Below are 22351 nucleotides of genomic sequence, written 5' to 3'. Positions count from 1 at the left end.
CCTAGCCGAATCTCATAAGGGGCCCCTCAGGATCCCCACTTGAGGAGTTCATCCTCCGATAATTGCCGTCCCCGATGCAGTGTTGTGTAATCATGTCCATCGTATGCTAGTTGGGGAACCGGTTTCTCTAACTTACAAGAGATAAATAGTGCTATGAATAGTGTTATGAATCTTAATAAATAGTAATATGCAGTAATTTACTGCTCACGACCGGGTTTTATGAGATTACTATTTGTAAAATACTGTTCACGAAATTACTACTCATGTAGGTATTATTTACAAACCCACTATTTACGGATACTGTTTATGGAGATAAGTCATGAGTATTTTTCACCTAATAACTTACCTCTAAGTAAGTCAGAGGAGCCGATTCCGCTAGTTGGGTGTGTGAGTTGGTTAGACTCGGGTTGTTCAGAGTCTTCAGTGTTAGCCCGTGAGTTCAGGGAGCTCAGTTACGTTGGCGCGTGTTCAGGCTGACAGGGTAGTGGGCGTTCAGGGCTGAGGAATCGGTGATATGCCGCCAAACTCGGTCAGTTCGTTGTAATGGAGATCGTGTTGCGTGTGTGAGTGCCTACGGGCCAATAAATAGAAAAAACCAAAAAAGAAGGGATCAGTTCAGCCCCCCGGAAAATACACTCTTTCTCTGTCGCTGATTTCATTGTTCATCGTCTGAAACGCGGCTGATTTTCGTCAGTTAACTTCAGGCGGTACTGCAAGCCCTTGATTCGTTCTCCAACACGCAGGGCTACCTGAACGGGATGCTGCACCTGTCGCAGCTGCTCGCATCGCGGGGGCTCCCCGTGCACTACGCGGCGCGCGCGCCTGGCGGAAGGCTGGGGCGACGACGCCCTCCGCTCCATCGAGTTCCACGGCCTCGAGGTCGCCGCGTACGCCTCCCCGCCGCCTGACCCAGCCGCGCCCTCGCCGTTCCCGTCACACCTCATCCCCATGCACAATGCCTTCGCCGGCCCTTCTTGGGAGGATCTCCGCCTGTCACCACCTCGTCGTCGTCCTGTACGACCGCCTGAGCTCCTTCGCCGCGCCCGAGGCCGCGCCGATCCCCAACGGCGAGGCGTTCTGCCTGCTGTGCGTGGCCGCGTCGTACGACGCCGCGTGGACGGACGCCGGGCAGCGGCTCCTGCGCACGGCGGCATTCATGAGCCACTGCGGCTGGAACTCGGCCGTGGAGAGCCTGAGCCACGGGAAGCCGATGCTAGCCTGGCCCGTGCACTCCGACCAGCCGCTGGTCGCGGAGCTCGTGTGCAAGTGGATCTTGGTGAGGCCTTGGGAGAAGCACAGTGTGGTGACGCATGCAAATGCCATCCGCTAGGCGATCGACAAGGCGATAGCACGCGATGAAGGTTTGGCGGTGCAGGAGCGGGCCATGGAGCTCCGCGAGACCATCCGCGCCTCCGTGGCCGAGGGCGGGTCCTCGCGCAAGGACCTCCACGACTACGTTGCTTACATTACACGATGAAGGGAGGCTACTGCATGCCGCGGTGAAACGTGTTGTGGTGTTGACTCCTTCAAATTTATCTTTGGAATTTCATGTGCTCGACATACGTGTAAAGAATTAGAGTATTTTATCAGTGGGATCTTTTTAGGCTATGGTTTTTTTTTATTTTGATTATAGATTCTAGTACAAAAGCAAAAGAAAAAGCAAACGGTCACAATATAAAAACTGATTTTCAACAAAATTTATAAGGCAAGTTATACTACAAAATCTCATAATCCACAACCTGATGTAAAATAAAATTCACAGATTCTACGAAATGTACTGAATTCTCACTAAAACAAACAAGCCCTTATATAGTGATTAGAGTTTTTTTTTAGTGCACAGACATTCACTCCTTCGCTTTGACAGGCGCAGTCTAAAACAGACATTAGCATTTCCCGGACCAAGCCAGGCTCAGGCTAGATTGGACAAAGACCCGGATTCATTTGGGCCGAAAACTGCTCCAATCGTGACCCAATAAGACTCTTGGGCCTAAGTTTTTCGGGCCATACTGGGCCCAAACAATTATTCACTGTAAGATAACAAGAAATAATTTCGGCTCGGCCGATTCACCGTCAACTCCTCAGACCCCAGGTGCAGGAATTTAGCTTCTGTTTGTGACAGGGTATATAAACTGTAGACTGCCATTATGTCATTAAGCAGAGCATATTAGTTCAATGCGCCTCAAAACGGCATCCACTGAAGGCATAGTGAACTGAGGATTCCTTCGAATGGAATATACAAGTACATAGCATATGCATGCGAAATACAGCAAGAACTACCACCTCTGAAATCTGGAGCACTAATTTATTAACACAACATTATTGTAGTTTTTAGCGTTCAGTGCAATGCAAGATTACAGATTTTTCTACAGGTTCCAGCCAAATGGTTTAAGAGCTCCCAAGCAGCTTCTTGATATCCTTCTGCAGGGATAGAAAGGTAGTGTTATATTGACAGCCCTATTAGTCAAAGCTTGTGCAGAGCGAATTTGACATGTAGTGTTGGAAAAGTTACCTCAATGCTCAGAGGGGAAGTGGTCGGAGCGTAACGGTCCACAACACGCCCCTCCTTGTCCACCAAGAACTTAGAGAAGTTCCACTTGATGCTGTCACCAAAAAGGCCACCTTTGCTAGACTTCAGGAACTTGTAGATGGGCGCAGCATTGTTACCATTGACATCAACCTGACAGGTAATAAGAACTTCGGCTCAGTACCTCACCACAAGGAACAATTCTGATTGGGTAGAAACAGAATACCCTTAAAACGAAGATAAAAGGATCCTTATTTCGTAGGACGATTGTTCGGTTTTACACTGAAACAACTACATGCATTACTCTTGAAGAGGAAAAACACCACAAAAAAATTACCTTGTCAAAGATGGGGTACTCGGCCTTGAAGCGGGTGCAGGCAAACTGGACAATCTCCTCATTTGTGCCAGGCTCCTGCCCACCAAACTGGTTGCATGGGAAAGCCAGGATCTCAAAGCCTATAATTGCAATATTACTTAGCAATCAGCACCACAACAACCGAAATTGTTTACATCGAACAACTACCAGCGGTTAGATAAAAAAAAACAATAATCCATATGGCCATGAACATATAAACCAAGACTAAGAATATACAAAATCAATGGATTAAGTACACACCACTAAGAATATACAAAATCAATGGATTAAGTACACACCTTGGTCCTTGTACTTCTCATAGAGCTGGGCCAGCTCAGTGTAGTTGGAGTTAGTTAAGCCACTGAAATTATGTCACAGACAATAATTAGCAGTGTACAGAATAATGTTTTCTATATAGTAAACCAAACTTAGAAGTCTAAATCAGACAATGAAATAAGTAGGAATCAGACATAGTCATTAATCTAGATAATCAAGTAGACACCAAAATGATTCCGAATAGAAGACATCAACGAGCTTATTGCTTTCGACCATTTTTACAGGGGACCAAACAATGATAATAGTGCAATCCAATTTCTAGTTACGACGCGCTAGCAAAACTTGAGGATAACAGAGCAAGAGGGTAAGTAGAACGCGAGGCTATGCAGATGATCCGTACCACTGGGATGCAACGTTGACGATGAGAAGAACCTTCCCCTTGTAGGTGCTGAGGTCAACATCTTTCCCACTTGCATCCTGCGCACACGCACCAAGCGAAACACATTGGTTAGACACCCTCTGCAAAATCGGAGGTCGCAGCAACTACTATACTAGAAATTTGGCAAGACATCCAAACTACGAACTAGCAAATTTAGTCATTCAGCGAGCTAATCAAACGGATCAGCAGCAAAATTCACGCTAAGCTGCACGCCTACAACCGAAGCACCGAAACCCAAACGAGGCACAAGTCACAACTCGAGCGGGCTCGGGCTCGGGGTCTGGGCATGCCAAGCAAGCGATCCATGCGAAAAATTACAGGGTCCTATCACAGATTCACAGTATCGCGATATCATCTCCGGCACCTACGCGCAGAAACGTTTTGGGGAGGGGGCGGACGAGCGGAACGGGACTGACCTTGACGGTGAAATCATGGACGGAGGTGGCGGACGACGCGGCGGCCATGCTGAAGCGAACGGCGCGGCTGGGTGCGTCGACGGCGGCGGCCTAGCGGAAATCGGGGAGGAGCGGGTGGGTGGCTGCGACTGCGAGGCGGTAGCGTCGAGACGACGGGAGTACGCGGCTAGCTGTGTGGGCCGAGACGACGAGACGGCACCGGGGAATTAATACGGCTAGGCCCACGGGTGTCGGGGGTTGGATGACGGAGTATCTTACCGCGGAAGGAGGCTCCGACTGCGATGGCATATAAGGTGTGAACGCACTGGCCGCGACGCGATGCGTGGACCACGCGGGCGGGCAGGGAGGCGCCGCGTCTGCCGCGCCCCCGGGCGGGGCCCGCCACGTGTGGACGGAATCGCGGTGCGCTGGTCAAGTAGCACGTCTGCGGCTCGCCGTCCGATGGGTACGGCTGGATCAAACGGTTGGGGAAGAGGGACGGGCACGGGCCAGTGGCGCTCAGCCGCTCACTCCCTATTCCGTGGGCCGGTAAGTCTGAGCGAGCGGCTCGTTGTGCTTCCGTGGGCCGAGTGTGAAAAGCGAGGAAGCGCAAAAGTCGCTGATGCTTCTGGAAGCATCCGGGCTCTTGGGCTAGGAGGAGGACCCTCGAGGAATTTTTTTATTTCTAAATTTTTTATTTCGAAATTTGTAAATATATACTTCCGTTTTTAAAATTTTGCAACTTTTGAAAATTTAAACGGACAACATATTTACAAAATTCGAAAATAAAAAAAATTCAGAGCGCTGCCGTTTTTCAGCGCAGCATTCGGAACTCCCGGTTCCAAAGCCCCGGCCGTCGCGTCTACACCCACGCGGTGGTAGTCGAGAACGTACGGGACACTGAGCTGAGCTACACCGTGACGCACACGCTGGCGTTGCATGCTTCGATTGCTGAGCAACCGAGCGTATTTCGAGAATCTGACGCTCTGTTGGACGGACCTCGCGCGCGCGCATCACGCGTGACGACGCACCCGGCCGGTAAGAGTCGGGCCCTCGGTACGCGTCTCCTGCCAAGTGCCCAAAGGTAGTTCAGGTTGGCGCTGCATGAGCTGGCCAGGACAAGTAAATTTTATAAGATTTTTTTTCTTATGATAATTTTTATTTTTTTCTCAGTTATTAAATTATAAAATAGATAATATAAATAAAATTTTATAAAAATCTTCGTTTCTATAGAATTTACTTTGCCGTCGTGGCTGTCGGTAGTTGGTCACCGTCGGATCGGCAGGAAAAGGGGAACAAAAGGTCACAGGACTTTTCTTGACTTGCGTCTCTGGGGCTGTGGGGTAGTAGTACGTATCTTTTTACTGTTGCCATTGGGAGCCACTAGACACCCACAATTGCACCTGATCAGGATTTCTTTTCTGTTAGTGTGTATCACCCACAATCTCACTGTTGTCCTGTTTCTCAACACGAGCCTCTGTCTCGCTGCTCGCCACCCAGTCGAGCCGTCCCGTCACAGCAACCACCCTGCCACCACGCACGCGAACTCTGCAAAGCCACTGCCGCACACCTCCGAGCCCGAATTATTTATGCTCCGAAGTCCAAACTTATACCGAATTATATACATATATTAATTTGATTTTTATAGATTTTAATCAACTATTAAAATCATGCATCACAAATAACTAATCCAATTAAAATTAAAATAAATTTACCTTGCCTGCTACCTGATTGAACGATAACCTTAAATTATACGGTGCTTATTAATCTATTATAGTAAGAATTTTAATTTTTAATTTTTTATGAATTTTAGCTATTTATTAGTATTTTACATAGAAAATTTATTTAGCTATTTGATTTTTATAATATTTAATTTTTTCTAAGACTATTTGATATGAAGCCTTATTCTAACCCAATTTCAATTATTATTTATTTTATTTTATATGGATTCTTTGTTTAGACACTTTGCTTCCTAAACTGTATAGAAATTGAACCGCTGATTTTTATAATTTGTAATCCCAAATTTAATTTATGAATCATATTTGATATGGATTTTTGATTTAATCTAAACCGTTAAATATTTATACAATGAGTGATCTATCTTTTTTTCTTTTTTCCAATTAACTTGGTAATTTGTGACATTTACAGTGAATATGATGGCTCATTTTAACATTTTAATAATAGTTTCTATTATATAAAACACGAGTTAATTTACGTATCATATCTTCTTCATACTCTCTTTCTATCTAATAAAAACTCTAAAATTCGAATAATTTATCAACTTTTGCCACCCACACTCGTCCTACTATCTTCCTGTCCCATTACTGACTACCGATATAAAATCCACTTTAATAATGAAAATAAAAGAAAAGAATAGAAGAGAAATTAATAAATAATCTCTTTATTATACCTTATTTGAAATCAAAATACAGTATTGCTCCTAACATATTTGTTTAGCGGCACTTTCATAACGTATCGACATCTACATAATTTAAGTTTATGATTGATATTATCACATCTAATATTTATATTTTTATTATGATATACAAGTACTTAGCTAGTATAATATAAGATAGAAGATTCTATGCTTGTTGTTCCTGTGTCATCAACTGCCAGCAATCTTTGGACTCTTGTAGTACCTCAACAGCAGGGACCAACAGACGACACTGACGGACGAACCCGCCATTGCAGCGCCGGCAACCCATGGCGGCAAGCGGAACCTGGTGAATGGGAAGAGCACCCCTGCAGCAATTGGTATGCCGATGATGTTGTAGCCGAGAGCCCAGACATAGTTCATCCGGATGCGGAAGAAGGTTTTCCTGGAGAGATCGATAGCAGTGATTACATCCTCTAAGTTGCTCTTCATGAGGACAATGTCGGCAGCTTCAATGGCGACATCCGTTCCTGCGCCGATTGCCAGACCTACGTCAGCTGACACAAGCGCAGGGGAGTCGTTGATTCCATCACCAACCATTGCCACGGTTCTTCCAGACAACTGCAAGAATTAAGGTTCGAGGACAGTAAATGACTAATAGGCTATATATGTAAGAGAAATGCAAGAAAGTGAAGGTACAAAGCACAAAATACATCACCTGAAGTTCCTTCACCTTCTCAGCTTTTTGCTCTGGTTTTGCTTCGGCAACAATCTTTTCAATGCCAACCTCTTTACCGATGGCATTAGCAGTCCCCCAGTTGTCCCCAGTCACCATTATACTCTCCACATTCATGGACTTGAGGTATGATATCACTTCATGTGCATTTGGTTTTATCGGATCAGAAACAGATATTATGCCTACAACTTCTTGATCCATAGCCACAATAATCCCTGTCCTCGCCTTCTCCTCTTCTTCCATGAGGATTTCCGAAGCTTCCATGGGAATATCAAGGCCTGACGACAACATAAAGCTCTTGTTTCCAACAATGACACTCTTGTCACCAACTTTCGCCTTGACACCATGCCCGGTTACTGAAATGAAATCCATTGCTTCAGGCCAGATGTAATTTTCTGTTGAGTGGAACTTCTTGGCATGCTCCACTATCGCCTTTGCCAGTGGGTGCTCACTGTTGATCTGAACGAGATAAGAATCCATGAAATATGAAAAAGGTACCTTTTCAAACATTGAAAAATAGTTAACCAAAAGACGACGAGAAACATAAGAGTTGCAGACATACCTCTGTTGCAGCAGCATAGTCATAAAACTCACGCAAGACCATGTTTTTGAGAAGCCTTGTGTTGACGACAACAGGCTTCCCAATAGTTAGTGTCCCTGTCTTGTCAAAAACGATGCAGTCGACCTATGAAATGTCACAGAATTAATATTTTTGAACAATTCAAAGAACTTTCATAAGCATGTGCATCCACACGACAAATTACATATTTCTCAGACCTTCTGTGCACTCTCTAGAGCTTGCCCGCCCTTGATCAGAACCCCTTGCGAGGCACCAACTCCAGTTGCAACCATCACGGCAGTTGGAGTTGCCAGCCCTAGGGCGCAAGGACAGGCAATCACCATAACTGATATCCCGAACTGAAGAGCTAGCTGAAAGCTATCCATGGACGACGGTATCCATGAGTCAGGGTAGCGATGGAAACTCCCAGCAAAGAACCACATGAGACAAGTAAGCAAAGAAAGAAGGATGACCTGCAAGCATGGATCAGGCTGTTCAGCATTGTTCGATAAGAGTAGGCCGTTGATTGGATTACAACAATGTAACTCAACTTACCAGGGGGACAAAGACTCTAGATATCTGATCGGCAAACTTCTGTACAGGAGCTTTTGCCATTTGTGCTGACTCAACTAGCCTTACAATCTGTGCCAAAGCGCTCTCGGATCCGACAAATGTTGCCCGGACATGGAGCACACCATTCTCGTTCACTGTCCCTCCAATTACAGAATCACCCTTCCTCTTTGCCACTGGCCGTGATTCTCCAGTGACCATGCTTTCATTCACATAGCTCTGACCCCATGTAACAAAGCCATCGGATGCAACTTTTCCACCAGGGACTACTTTGATCACATCATTTTTCTGAATCAACCTGCTGTCAATCTCCTTCTCTCCGACAACATTTCCTTCTTGATCATGTATCAACAGTGTTGCAGTTTCTGGTGCAAGATCCATCAGCTTGGCGATAGCCTCAGAGGTCTTTCCTTTTGCTAATATCTCAAGGTACTTTCCAAGAAGGATAAATGATATCAACATGGAACTAGTCTCAAAAAAATCAGTTGCCATGTAATTTTCAGAGGTGGCTGATCGGAGAACTGAGTAAACAGAGTAGAAATAAGCCGTGTTCGTCCCTAGAGCAACGAGCACGTCCATGTTTGGTGAGCCACGACACGTTGCCTTGTAAGCACCAGCATAAAATCTGTGGCCAATTACAAATTGGACTGGTGTTGACAAGATCCACCGCAGTAGTTCACCAATGCTCATCATGTTGACAACCTTTTTTTCCAGCCCATCCTTCAGACCAGGGATGTACATGAACACCATGGACGTGAGAAACACCGGAATGGTGAATATTAAGCTCCACAAGAAAGTCTGCTTGTATCGCTTGATTTCCCCATAGCTATGATGTTCCCTTCCATCTGCTTCCGGATATATTGATGCAGTAACATGACCAGATGTGGTTGACTCGATGACTTCAATGAGGTCCCGGGGACCTGTCTTGTCAGGATTGTATGAGATAGTGATCTTGTGGAGCTCAATGTCGACTTTTATTTTTTCCACACCAGGAAGAGCTTGGACAGAGCTTTTCACTATCATTATTGAGTTCTCAATGTCAATGCCGTCCATTTTGATGTCTATCCTGCTCCGATCTTCTCCCGTGGTGATTAGTATCGCTTCAAAGCCAGTTTCTTCCACTGCTTGGATTAGTTGGCTAGCAGAAACAATCCTGCGATCGTAACGGATTTCTGCCTCTTCAGTAGCCAACACAACTGAAGCTCTTTGAACTCCAGGAGAAGCTTGCAAGGCAAATTCAACTGTGCTTGTGCAATACTTGCAGGCCATTCCTTTTATATGTAGCCTGCATAGTAGAATGTTCTTTTCCTTAACCTCCTCATCAATCATCTTAGCTTCAAAACCAACATCCTCGATAGTTTCCCTAATTTTGTCCTCCTGGCAAAAGGGTTATTCGATCACAATCTCCAAACATGTAGGAAACAAGGATTAAAGCAACATGGGCACATATTCTGTAAACACATGACAAGAAGTTGCTTCAATCTTAAATGGGTTTCAGATGCACAGCAAATAATCTATTAACTGTTGGTCAATATACACAATAACAAAGCGAAAGAGAACTTTTGTGTAATTACTGTCACAAGATTGTTCCAATCAACGGGAAACAGTGTGATCTTGAGTGTTGAGTAATGCAAACGAAGTGCAAAAATATGACGTTTGTTGAGTATAAAGGGAAACATGCCAAAAGAAAGGAGTATTCACAAGTAGAGCTGTCATCTGTTCATGGCTAGCCCAGCCTGTTCCCAACAGAATAATAAAAAATGTTTTGGTATATTTATATTCCATATGAAATAATAAATATTATTTTTTCAGTATCCTCTGTGGGTTTGTGCTTGTCCTTGTTGGACTGCAGGGCTGGACATTTTTAGGCCTGTTCCAGTCCTGGTTTTTCAACAGATTTATTCAGGAGAGGAGAATTTTAGAATTGAAGTCCTTTATTGTAAATGGATTGCCTTTCATGCAATTTTGAAATCGACCTTAGTGTGTAGTCATCAATCATCAATTGTCTTTTTCTGGAAATTTGACGGTTTTACAGCAAAAGGATGTTACTTTTTCAATTCCCAATTGTGCTATCGGGAAAGCAGGCACTATCCACGGAAGGAAGTGCGCTAGTACTAGATAATGCATAAATTGTAGCCCAAGCTACAAAGAGACGGAAGAAAATCCTCGGCAGTTCTAAGAGCAAAGGCATAGCCATGCCGTTGCTCCATGTGGGCTTGTGACAAGGATACTAAATATGGCTTGGTGTTATTCCTGAAGTCAAAATCAAATGAGGATAAAAAAGCCTACGTTTGTTAAGAAAAGAATTTCCTAAATAATACTCCCTCCATTCTTTGTGTTATTTGACATCCTAGAATATTTTTAAAGTATGGCCATAGATATATTTGAAACTGTATAGATTGGCTAGATGAAAACTACTATTTTTTGTAGTTAAAAATACTTTCATAATAAAAAAAACTCAAATAGAAAGAACGGTAGGGAGTGCCTAGTATCTTATTGGAATAATTATTTTTTTGCCATTGCAAATGTCTCCAATTCGAGAAATGCCATCGTGAAAGGACTAATACAAGATATGCCATTTGGTGTGCAAACATTTCCCTTATTTGCCATTGTCGTCACCTCCGTCAGCGTTGATCTTAAATTTCCTTCAAAATGCCCACACAGTTTTGCACACAGGATGGCATATTTCGGATTAGGTCTTTTGCGATGGCATTTCTCGAATTGGAGACATTTGCAATGGCAAAAAAAAATTATTCCTATCTTAATCACTATACCAGTATACTTTATCTCTAAATAGAACTATAATATCCATTAGGACACCTAAGTGTACCGGTATCAGTTTTGCTATTACTGATTGAAGTTAAGAGATACAAGCACTAAGTTGAAATACGAGATGAATTTCTTTCCTGGTCCTAGAGTGGCAATCACACGAAGTATCTCCCAACATGCAACTAGGACTGTGCACTTAAACTGCGGAAAATGACTTCCAATAATAGAAAAGAAACATCTTTTCTTCTAACGAATTTAAAGTTAGTGGTGAAAAGGAATGGGTCGTGCCTTCCACTTTAATAGTTCTCTTTTTATAGAAAAAACTTGATCAACCTAGTAGTAACTAGGTGATAATGTAAATAAGAAGAAATATTATGTAGTCTAGACGTACATCTACACCCTCAACCAACTGAGATATGCTTGGTTCCTCTTTAAAATTAGACCAACATAGGAGGAACTTGGTGGATTTTTATTGAGAAGAAATAGGCAACTATCGGTGAATCAGGAACCGGGGGTCCCCGAATCCCGAGGTCAGGCTACCAATCCGCCACATGGCGTCATCCTGCGGGGTCTCCTCCGCAAGGTAAAAAAGATTAAGTCCCGGGAGAGGGCGCTCGGGGCCACGGTCAGTGGTCCCCGAGTACCCAGGTTTCCCGATGATCTGCGAAGTCTAAGTACCGGGAAGAAAGTGCTCAGGGAGGTATACGGTGACCCCCGAGCACCCAAGTCCCCCGACGACCAGGAAAACTAAGTACCGGGAGAAGTGTGCCCGGGGGCGCGAGCGGTGGCCCTCTGGACACCCAAGTATCCCGAGGACCTACTGAAGGAAGTTTCGGGAGAGAGTGCTCGGAGCTGCGTGCAGCGGCCCCCGAGCACTCGGTCCCCCGAAGGTCCGTACAAGCGTGCCCGGGAGAGAGTGCTCGGGGAGGTGAACAGTAGCCCCCGAGCACTTAGTTCCCCGAGGACCAAGAAAGGGCATTCTCGGGAGAGAGTGCTCGGGGAGGTGAACAGTGACCCCCGAGCACTCGGTTCCTCGACGACTCAGGAAGCCCCCTGACAGTGGCCCCCACAGGGGCCCACTGATAAGGTGTCAGCCAGTCAAAGGCCCGAGGCCGTATTTAAGAGCGCGCGTGACCTGTCACCTCCAACTGCTCCCGCCACGCTCGGTGTCAGTTCCTGCCACATTCTGGCAGAAGGACGTGGGGTCATTAAATGCACGGGTCTCATCCCGTGCCATCCGGCACGTCTCGGGATAACGTCGTAAGGGCCGAGACGTTCCGTCTGTCGCGCTGCTATGGCAGAAGAACAAGGCAAGGTGGGCACGCCGGGCCGCTCTGCGGCTGCCCGGTGGGCCCTCCCCACGGCGCCCGTTGCCAGTGCATTTATGGTGACGGATGACCGGGCGCGGGGCGCATTTTCCACCCCCGGTCACTTCGCCCAGAGGCTATGATGACGCCCTTTCCATTTATGGTGCCTTGGAACTCGTGCCCTCCCGTTCGGGACACGCTACTGCCGGCGGGTATTTAAAGCAGCCGGCAGCACGGACAAAGACAAGGGAAAATAGATGCTCGACAAGTTAGACAATCCCAGAGGAAGTGGGTAGAGAAGGGAAGAGAAGTCCAGGAGCACCCAAAGCCAACGGATACACACAGACTGAAGAATAAGGAACCCCAGGCTCTAGGATAGACAAACATTCTTGTAACCAGCAACATCTTTGAGGGACATTCTCAGGGCATTTATAGTATCCATACAGGAGTAGGGTGTTACGCCTCCGTGCGGCCCGAACCTGTCTAAACCCCAGTGCATTTATTTCGTTCCGCACTAGATCATTCCACCAGCCGGCCATCGCATTTATACCCATTTATTTCTCCAGCAAACATATTCAGAATCATCCCCCGACCGAATCTCTAAAAAGGGGTCCCTCAGGATCCCTGCGACGGGAGTTAACCCTCCGACAGCAACCAAACTTACGTCAATGAGGACTTAGTTTTTATTAAGAAGAAACAATTCTTTTTCAAAAAGTATCAAGAGATAATAATGTTGATACGATCTCGGCTTCATGTATCCTAACAGAAGCCTGAGTCCTAAGGGACTACATCCCACCTACGCGTCTTGATTGAGGGCGCAGCTAACCCTATTGGTTGCGGTCCCATTCCACACAACACCAAATATGAAGGGGGAACGTTGGGGCCTCGCGAGTTATTGATCTCACGAGACCAACGCTACCCCTAAATCCTGAAACCCTACGACCAATCTTGTTAGGCATTGAAGCAGAGCGAAGGCCACCGCCGTTGTCGATGCCACAGTGCCACCATGACTACACCGACCTCTTCTCTACGCCGGAGACCACAACGACGACCACATGTTCTTCTCTGACGACCGGCATGGCACTACGCTTCTTGAATTGATCCCTGCCGTGGCTCTTCCCTGACGAAGCTATAGCTAATGGCGTCGTCTAGAGCGGGTAAGTCATCACGCTTCCATAATAATGTAGGTGTTTGATCGAAGGGCTAGTGATCATGTGAATGTGCACAATTAGACTCAACAAATAATAGGGGTGCAAGATTGCAATTTTGTATTCCCAAATGCGCCAACATGGAAAACATGGAAAAGAACAATGATATATATCAGCATTCCATTAAGTGCAGAAATCTGAAAAAAGGACGAAAGCTATATGCAACCCAATTTTAGATAGACACCCTTAGCTAATTATCCTTGGAATTATCTTCTACAAGCATCAAGAAAATTAGCAATGACTGCGCATAGGCATATTAGGTAGACCTTCCATTTTATTTCTCTCTAGGAGCAAAAGCTCGCTGCACTTGTCGTTGAAAACTTGCAAACGATAAGCAGGAACTATCATTTTTCCCCATTAACAGATAGTTTTAGCAGTCATACATCAGAAGCAAAACTGTCTACCTGTAAACTTCTAAAGTGAAAGAAAGCAAATAAACGCAAATACCTCTTTTTCAGGGGTCACTTCAATTCAATTATTTCTCAACTTGAAGCATCAATTAAGGCCACACAATTTTTTCCACGAGTAATGCTACAAGTATCGGTATTTGCGATTTTTTTTTTCTTCAGACTATTCTTTTAGACCATTTACAATAATTCATGTTAGCTAGCTGTAAGTACGTATATATCATATATTTTTTCTATATAAAGGAGAGTTAATGTGAGGAGAGAGAAAAACTAGCTACCAACATATAGTCAGTCTATAGCTACATATAGACTTTTAATATCCTGTTAAATGTGGACTCACACTAAATTAGGAGAAAACAATATAGTTAGTTCATTAGATAAATTATCTATTATGTTATCTATATGACATGAATAAATTTTATAGCTAGTAGTTGACTATATTGCTGGTGGCACTAGCCTATCCAAATGTGATTACACGTCAGCATGGACCACGAAGTACACGTCAGCCGCTTTTAATGAGGAAAACACTGCCTACATGCCCGGAGCACTCCCCAGTACCCAGCTACGCTTTTGCTTTGCTATATGTTTACACAATAAATAATGGTTTTTTAGAAAATAGTTTCTAGATAATGCAGATTGGAAGTCCTAAAATTGAAGGCCGCGTGTCACTGCAGGGCTTGTCACTCCAATGATCCAGTATAAATCAACACTGACTGGATGAAGCGTTCTAATCTAGAGTCATAAAGGTTTCTCTCAAAAAATGGCACGCAGATATATAAATTCAAACAAAATCTTAAAGCACCAAATCGAACCGATTGATCGGATCATCTGAAAACAGCCAAAAAGGAAGCCCGCAAAAAGCTAACACGTGCAACGAATGCGAACACCGGAAAATTAGCCAGAGTGCCCGCCGGTGCTCACCGAGACGAAAGCCGGGTAGAAGACGACCTGTGCCCGGCCCCCAAGGACGTCGACGGCGGCGTCGTGGATGCCCGGGAGCCGCTTCACGGCCTTCTCCACCGACCCCGCGCACGCGGCGCACGTCATCCCGGACACCGCGAACACCACCACCTTCTCCTCTCCCTCCGCCTCCGGCCCCGCCGCGGCCTCCAGGTCGCGGACCCCTGGCCCGCCAGCGACCGCCGCCCCCTTCGGGCGCCGCGGCATGGACGGGTACCGCGGGCGCAGCACGAGGCGGCGGCTCGCCTCGGAGCCGCCGCCGTCGCGGAAGCAGGAGAGGAAGAGTGCTCGAGTGGTCGCCGCCATTGCCGGGTGCGATCACTCCACTGATGGAGCGTGGTGGGTTTTGTCGGGAGGACCCGGGTGATTTCGGTTTGAAGAGGGGCGGGCTATTTATAGGACGGGCACACCGGGCTGGGCGGCGAGGAGCTCAGCGCAAGCTGCCGGACTTGGTGCGCGAGCTCGGCACAGCACCGAACGCAACGCCGAGCTGCAAAGCGCATAGTTGATTCCGTATCCAACCGGTGAACATAGCCGCATAAGGCATAACGGTCCCAAACAATTGCTAGATTACAACTGAAAGTCGAGCTGACTCGATATCCACCATTGCCTTATTTAGTAGGTAAGTTCGTTAAATTAGTGATAAGCGAATGATTATATATTACCTTTATTGTATTTGTTTGTCATTCGTCATGCGACATAGGCCAGGCAAGAAATAAGTGTAACAAAAAGTTAACGAGACATGATCACATAGAAGTCCCGCCACATTACATGCTATATATTTCTCCCCTCGTTTTAAAATATATGACACGGTTTGGCCCGACGCGGTCTTTAAAACCAAACGTTGGCCATTAGTTTTTTCTTTAAATTAATATTATTTGTAGCAATAAAATTATAATCGTAGCAAAATCATCTACTTTTGCGTGTGCTTTTAGTAGGTTTCTGTTCTGCAAAGGTGGCCTTAGCCGCAAGGATACGTGGGCTAAGTTGCCATGGTTATCTGACATTTTGTTCCACCCGATGGGCATACACGACCCATTGACAAACATGCGTGGAATTCAAAATTTGAATTTCTTGCTCTTCTTCTAATGTTCCATACCCCAAATATTCTCCAAATTAACTCAAATTTGGAGAATTCAAAATTTGATTTAGAATTGCACAAAAAAGAAGATTTATAATGAGAAACCAAGTGAAAATGTGTCTTGGTTAATTGTGATGAGTGATTAACAAGTTTATATGAATTTGGTTCGATGATTTTTTGATTGCTTGATCATGTATATATACTGCAATGATAATTATGACTAACTAAAGTTAAAAAAAAATAGAGTTGAGAGTTTTGTCTCTATCCCAGAAAATTTACACACACTGGAAGGTTTGGTGCAGAAAAATGTTATGCATGCCGGATGGTCCGATAATGAGGAATTAAGCACGCCAGATTGTTTCAGGAGGTGGAGCTTAGAAGATCAGTATATCGGATGGTTCGGCGATATACCCATGTGAACACATGACTAATTCTTGCAGAGAAGAAGTTTTCGAAGGAAATTAAGCTTTGAACACTGGATGATCCAACGATGTAAGTATTGAACGTCGGATGCTTCGTCGAAGCAATTTTTGCAGAGAGGTTGTAACATTGTTGGTCCGGTGATTGGAAGTGTGCACGTTGGAGCATTTAATACAGAGAGGTTGCAGAGGTTGATGGCTTAATGGTTTGCACACGTTGGATGGTCAGACGTTCAGGAGGTGTGCACGCCGGACCATCCGGTGTTCACGATTTCTCTGAGATGTGCTTTAACTGAGGATTTTTATTATGGAATAATCTATAATGGAATTGGAGATATGTGTTTGCTTGTCTAAAGTTGTGTATGTGATATATGCAACTTGGCGTCCGACGACGGAATGATCAGGGCCAAGCGGGGTGCTTGGTGCCAGACAATTGAAGAGGTCAAGTGGAGTGAAGGGTGGTCCTAGCTGTGCACATGGAAGTCAAGTAAAGTTTGGAAGGAAGGATGAAGATGACGTGTTTACAAAGTTAAGCGAAGGAGATGCTGGTGCAAGTGACAAGGATGCCCGAGGGATCAAGAGCGGGAGAGATTTGCCGGTGATCAAGATCGCAAGATGGAGTACACGTGTCAACATCATAATGCTTGCTTGGGGTCAAAGCAAGCAGCAGTGAGTAACACTTTGAGAAGCGTGTGAGATAATTTCGCGGTTTGGCCTCAAAACTGTGAAAGGGTCGAGTGCATGTGGCATCAGCGCAAAGCTTGTATCGAGGCGAAGCTAAGTCATGAAGACGCCACGAACATCCGATTGATAAAAAAGAAAATCGACCAAAATGCCTTTGATAGTAGGTAGAAATGTACTACAAGAGAGAGATATTTTAGGAAAAAAATAGAAAACTAGAGGTTCAAGGAACCTAGTCCTATAAATAGAGGGATGAGGCTATGGGAGAGGGTGAACCAGCCACTTGAGCTCATTGAGCTATCAATATGAGAGTCTTGTACTAGAGTTTTAGAGGAGAGGAAGATGAGTGCTTAATATATATATTAGGTGAGAGCTTTGTGAGAAAAAGTCTTTATAATTTGCCTAAAATAGGACTGAGCTTTGAAGTAATGAAGTTTATTTTTCTTCTCATGCTTGTATTCACATTCTTATAGTTTCTCTCTATTGGTTCCCTTCCTAGTTTGGCGGCGATCTTATCCACCAAAGGTTGGAGATGATTTTTGCGAAGGCGACTGACTGAGAGCGGCACACCCAAGTATTGGATGGGGAAAGAAGATAGGCTGCAGGGCAGATTGTCATTGATACCCTTGATGTTGGTCTCATCACAGCATAGGGGAACAACAGTGCACTTCTGCAAGTTTGTGTTAAGCCTTGTAGCCGTTCTGGAGAACTGTAAGATAGCAAGGTGCACCTGAATGTATTTAGGTGTTGGCGATAAGATGATTATAGTGTCATCACCATATGGAGAGTATCGATGCAAAATGGAGCTGTGGCCGGTGGTGTCGATGATTGAAGCATCACCCACCTTGGTTAGGATGCGACTGAGGACATCCATGACCAAAATGAAAAGAAGGGGCGAGAGAGAATCTCCTTGACGGAGGCCACGGGCATGGCGTAGAGGTTGACTCGGTATGGAGTTGAGGAGGATCCGCGTAGAGGAGAGCGCAAGGCGCAAGGATTGCTTCAATGTAGTTGCACCAGCAGGGACCAAAGCCCCAAGCGCACAAGATCTCCAGGAGGAAAGCCCAGCTGGCCGAATCAAAAGCTTTCGAGATGTCAAGTTCGAACAAAACCTTTGGCCTTTTTGCCTTCTTGAGGAGCCGTGTCGTGGAATGGACTAGTTTGAAGCTATCGTGAATAGACCGTCTGGCAATAAATGCGCTTTGGCTCCTTGTGATAAGTTGGTTAAGATGCAGAGCATGGCACAGTGCAAGAACATTTGTGATGATCTTGCCAATGTTGTGGATCAAACTTGTTGGGCGGTAGTCGGACGGCGAGGCGGCGTCTTCCTTCTTAGGTGGCAAAGACATGAAAGCATTGTTGAGACGATGGAGCCCTCGTCAGTCTCCGCTGTCGAAGGCACATATGGCAATGGTCACCTCCCCTTTGATGATGGGCCAAGCAGCTCGGTAAAATCCAGGTGTGAACCCGTCGGGTCCTGATGCCTTGTTGAGCGGAAGCCTTATGATCGCCCCAAAGATTTCCTCTTTGTAGAAAGGGGAGTCCAGAGAGTGTAAATCAACCGGAGTGATATTGAGGCTGAGCAAGTCAATAGAGTGTTCTCTGGTAGTGGCTGTGCCGAGTGAAGAGAAGAAATGAGCAAATAAAGCTTCCTCCGTTTCCGAATGTGTGGAGACCAGGTCGCTAACTGTACTTAAGGAATTGATAGAAGACTTGTGCACCCAGAAACTGGCATAAACATGGAAGAGTCTGGTGTTCGCATCGCCATCCTTGATCCACGCCACCCGAGAGCGAGATCTTGCAATCGAACGTTCAAAGGATGCGAGACCTAAGCAGCCGATTTTGAGTTGTTTTCTCAGCTCAGTTTCAGCAGATGTAAGAGCTCTCCCTTCCTAGGCAATGTCAAACCGCGGGGTTACTTCCCGGGCAATGAGCAATTGCTCCTTGATGTTGCCAATCTTCAAGTTGTTCCAACGTTGTAAGGATTCGACAGTCTTTCTCGACAAGATATCAAGTTGGATAAATGGTGGCTTGAATCTCTTAGCATTTGACAGCACCCAGGCTTGCTAAACAACCTCAATGAAGTCAGGCATTTTGGTCCAAAATGTCTCAAAGTGTAAATGACGACGCCTTTGGGAGCACACCGATGAAGAAAGTAAGAGCAGGCAGTGGTCCGAGCAATTGGAAGAGAGAGCTTGGAGGAAGCAATCTGGGTACACGATGTCCCATTCAGAGGAAACCAAAGCTTGGTCCAGTCTCACAAGGGTGGGGGAGGAGCGTTCGTTGGACCAAGTATAGCGTCAACCAAAGAGATGCAAGTCTTTAAGCTCTTGTCCCGTGATGAAGCACCTAAACCGAGCAATTGAGCACCTGTTAAGATTGGTGTTGCTCTTATCTATCGCAGAGGAGATCATATTGAAGTCTCCGATGACGATCCAAGGCTCAAGTAAGTGTGCTCTCACACCGACAAGCTCGAAGAGGAAGCAATCTTTTTGACTTTCATCGTTTGGGCCGTATACTACAGACATGTGGAATGTCTTGGACAGGGAGGTGATCAGAACATTGACGGAGTATCGAAGCACCTGAACAACAGTAAGCAAAAAAGGATGCCTACAAGCCACGATCACACCTCCCCTAGTACCATTTGCAGGTAGGAATGAATAACCGGAAACTACAGGACCACATGTCTCGTTTATATGAAAACAATCAACAACCTCAAGCTTAGTCTCGAGTAGACACACGATTGAGGCATTGTGGTCAGAGACCATGGTACAGACGGCGTCCCGACGGGCCTTGAGGTTAAGGCCACGGACATTCCAGCTAATTATGTTGAAATTATCCATGCAGTGAGCAACAACCAGAAGCAAACATCTAGCAGTCCTGAGACTCCGTCTCAAGTGTCACAGACGTGATAGGAATAGCTTGGGCTGGGAAGAGTTCTTGAATTGCCCGCAAGTGCTACTCAGCTAAAGGTTGCTCGAAGAGCTTGATGCCGTTGCGGCGGAGTGGTCTCGTTGTCGCTAAGAAGACCGAGGTAGCACAGAAGCAGGATTTCACCATGCTTAGAAGGCTTGACAGCAGAAAGGCTGGATTGAGCGGCCAAGCAGCTGCTACGCCATGGGGCGTGGAAAGGACACGGGGTGGAGATGTCTCTATGGGACAGAGTAGCCAGAGGTGAGGGGATCTCCCTCGTGAGGTCCTGGAGGAAGGCATGCACTGTCGTGGCGTCCGCACAAGGCGCAGGAGTGGATGCAGCAGGTAGATATTCGTTATCGATGCCAGTGACTGGAGAAATGTCCTAATGGCACGACGCAGGCAAGTTGTTGGCCTCCAGGGGTGAATTGTTGGTGGTCCGACAAGCGGTTCTGAGGTGGGAGCATGTCCGATGAGCAGCTGCACGACGGCCGGAAAGTACCTTGGGTCGGTAGTGGAGGCCTATTGAAGGTGTGCTACGCGGGGAGCAACCCATAGAGGCCACGAGAGAAGAGGCCATGCCCAGCCCAGTGTTGAAATAGGCTGATCCAGGCACTGGGTTAGGCTGAGAAGCGTGGACAACAGACTCGGCGCAGCGTTTGTGTCGAGAGTACACCAGAGAGATGCATCGACTTGCCAAAGGTCTGACATGAACTAGGAGGTCCACTGAGTCATGAGGGTGGAGCTCACAGGTCATAGGGTCAAAGGTTCTCTGGTAAGCGAGGTCACGGGCAAGGGGTGAGACAGCAATAGGGTCTGGCGCCCTTGTCTGAAGCACACCGAAAGCTGATGGCACGTGCGCCATGCCTGCGTACAAAGACGTGTGCGAAAGTTGCACCTTGGGAGTCAAGACAGGCATGAGTTGAAAGCAATGGCCACAGAAGTCGAGGAAGAGTGCAGGACTCTGGCAGCCCAACGAACACCGTGAAGATGGTTGTGTGCCGGCGAGGAGGCTTTAGACGGCATGGAACGAGCCGCCGTAGTCCGTGGCACCATGGAAGGAAGCATAACGGGCTGAGTAGCAATCGTCGTAGTTCCAGATGTCGCATGCCTAGAAGCCACAGTGACGACCGCCGTTGATGGGGCCACCGCGATCCGGGTTGCCATGTTCATGGCCGCTGAGGGCGGTAGAGGTAAGAACGACAGCCTCCTCCCAGGTGGGAGGCTAGAATGTCCCATGCCACTAGGAAGATCCCCGTCAAGGTCGTCGCCCCCGTCGCTAGAAGAGGTCGCACTGTCGCTGCTGGAGGACGGAGGGGCTCGGTACTCCACCAGGGAGGAGAGGCGGATGGAAACGCTTAACAAAAAGTCCTTGTCTCCATGATAAGTGGTGGAATGCTACCGAATAGCTGCTGCATATCTGGATCGTCATATGAAATGGTAAGGCTAGGTTCTACCACCTCCATGGTAACCTGGCTAGGGATGGCCTCTGGGTGATCGTACCAAGCGACAATGCAGAACACAGAGAAGTCCGCCCGGTCAGCAATGACAGAAGTATCTTCCAGGCGCTCGACCGAACAATGGTGGCCGAGTAGGTATTGAACAGTTGAGATGGACCAAGTATGAGGGGGAACGCCCTGAAAAGATACGACAACGCGGTAGGCCAAGGCTCCACCAGAAGCATAGGCCAATCTCGTCCATGGTCCAAAAAACCATAGGACGTCAGGGGACGACTATCTGTCGCTTGCCGCCAAAATGGTGTCGCGAGCTGACTGAGAACGGCAGACGATGAGAAAATTGTTAGGGAAGAAAGACGCCACACTGAACTCCTCCGCGGGGACACCAAAGACGCCCGTGATGGTGTTGGACAACTCATGGGCCTTGAAGCCATGACGAGCACAATCAGCGTATTCGAGCAGCGCCCAACGAAGGTGGGTCTCCTCCGTGGCAAAAGAGTTAGACCATGGCACGATGCATCGCTCCGTCACCGACGTAGGGGGTGGGGTGACCATGAGCTGGGAGCGGGGTTGTGGTGCTACGAGGATCGACAGCGCCGGAGGAGAGCCAGGGGAGTGGACCCCATGGCCATCGATCCAGATGGAGTGGAGCCCCTTGGAGAGTGGAGCAGAAGAGGTGGGGTGGTAGATCCGGCCGCCGAGCGACTGGAGTGGCGTCATCGGAATGCACACGTAGAATCTAGCGACGGTGGCCCTCACTGTCGAAACCAGAGGAAGAACTCCACGCCCGCTTGCAATCTTTAGCTTGATAGCGAAAACCTTTGCAACGGAAATACCTGGGAGTTAGGCGACAAATGGCCCGACGGTATGTCCTTGAAAGGCAGTTGAAGTAGCGGCCATCGAGGACAGCCGGCAAGCTGC

At 46.7% G+C, this 22351-nt stretch overlaps 2 protein-coding genes and 1 pseudogene across 2 annotated transcripts; 1 reads left to right on the top strand and 2 right to left on the bottom strand.

Moving 5' to 3' along the window:
• The first annotated feature begins 514 nt into the window (after positions 1-514).
• On the top strand, positions 515-1477 carry LOC133889555 (putative cis-zeatin O-glucosyltransferase; annotated as a pseudogene).
• Positions 1478-2123: 646 nt separating this feature from the next.
• On the bottom strand, positions 2124-4273 carry LOC133887715 (probable phospholipid hydroperoxide glutathione peroxidase 6, mitochondrial). Its single transcript, XM_062327683.1, has 6 exons — positions 4011-4273; positions 3556-3632; positions 3179-3240; positions 2862-2980; positions 2510-2677; positions 2124-2418 (listed from the first exon to the last, which is right to left on the bottom strand). Exons 1-6 carry the CDS (start codon positions 4056-4058, stop codon positions 2386-2388), a joined length of 507 nt encoding a protein of 168 aa, XP_062183667.1. The 5' UTR covers positions 4059-4273; the 3' UTR covers positions 2124-2385.
• Positions 4274-6434: 2161 nt separating this feature from the next.
• LOC133887714 (copper-transporting ATPase HMA5-like) lies at positions 6435-15410 on the bottom strand. Its single transcript, XM_062327682.1, has 6 exons — positions 14841-15410; positions 8214-9605; positions 7877-8131; positions 7662-7784; positions 7082-7558; positions 6435-6984 (listed from the first exon to the last, which is right to left on the bottom strand). The coding sequence occupies exons 1-6, from the start codon at positions 15183-15185 to the stop codon at positions 6595-6597; spliced, it is 2982 nt and encodes a 993-aa protein (XP_062183666.1). The 5' UTR covers positions 15186-15410; the 3' UTR covers positions 6435-6594.
• Between the last annotated feature and the right edge of the window lie 6941 nt (positions 15411-22351).

Source organism: Phragmites australis, chromosome 13 (genome assembly GCF_958298935.1).
Source record: "Phragmites australis chromosome 13, lpPhrAust1.1, whole genome shotgun sequence".
In the NCBI taxonomy this organism is placed as follows: domain Eukaryota; kingdom Viridiplantae; phylum Streptophyta; class Magnoliopsida; order Poales; family Poaceae; genus Phragmites; species Phragmites australis.
This window is presented reverse-complemented; position numbering and strand designations above follow the sequence as displayed.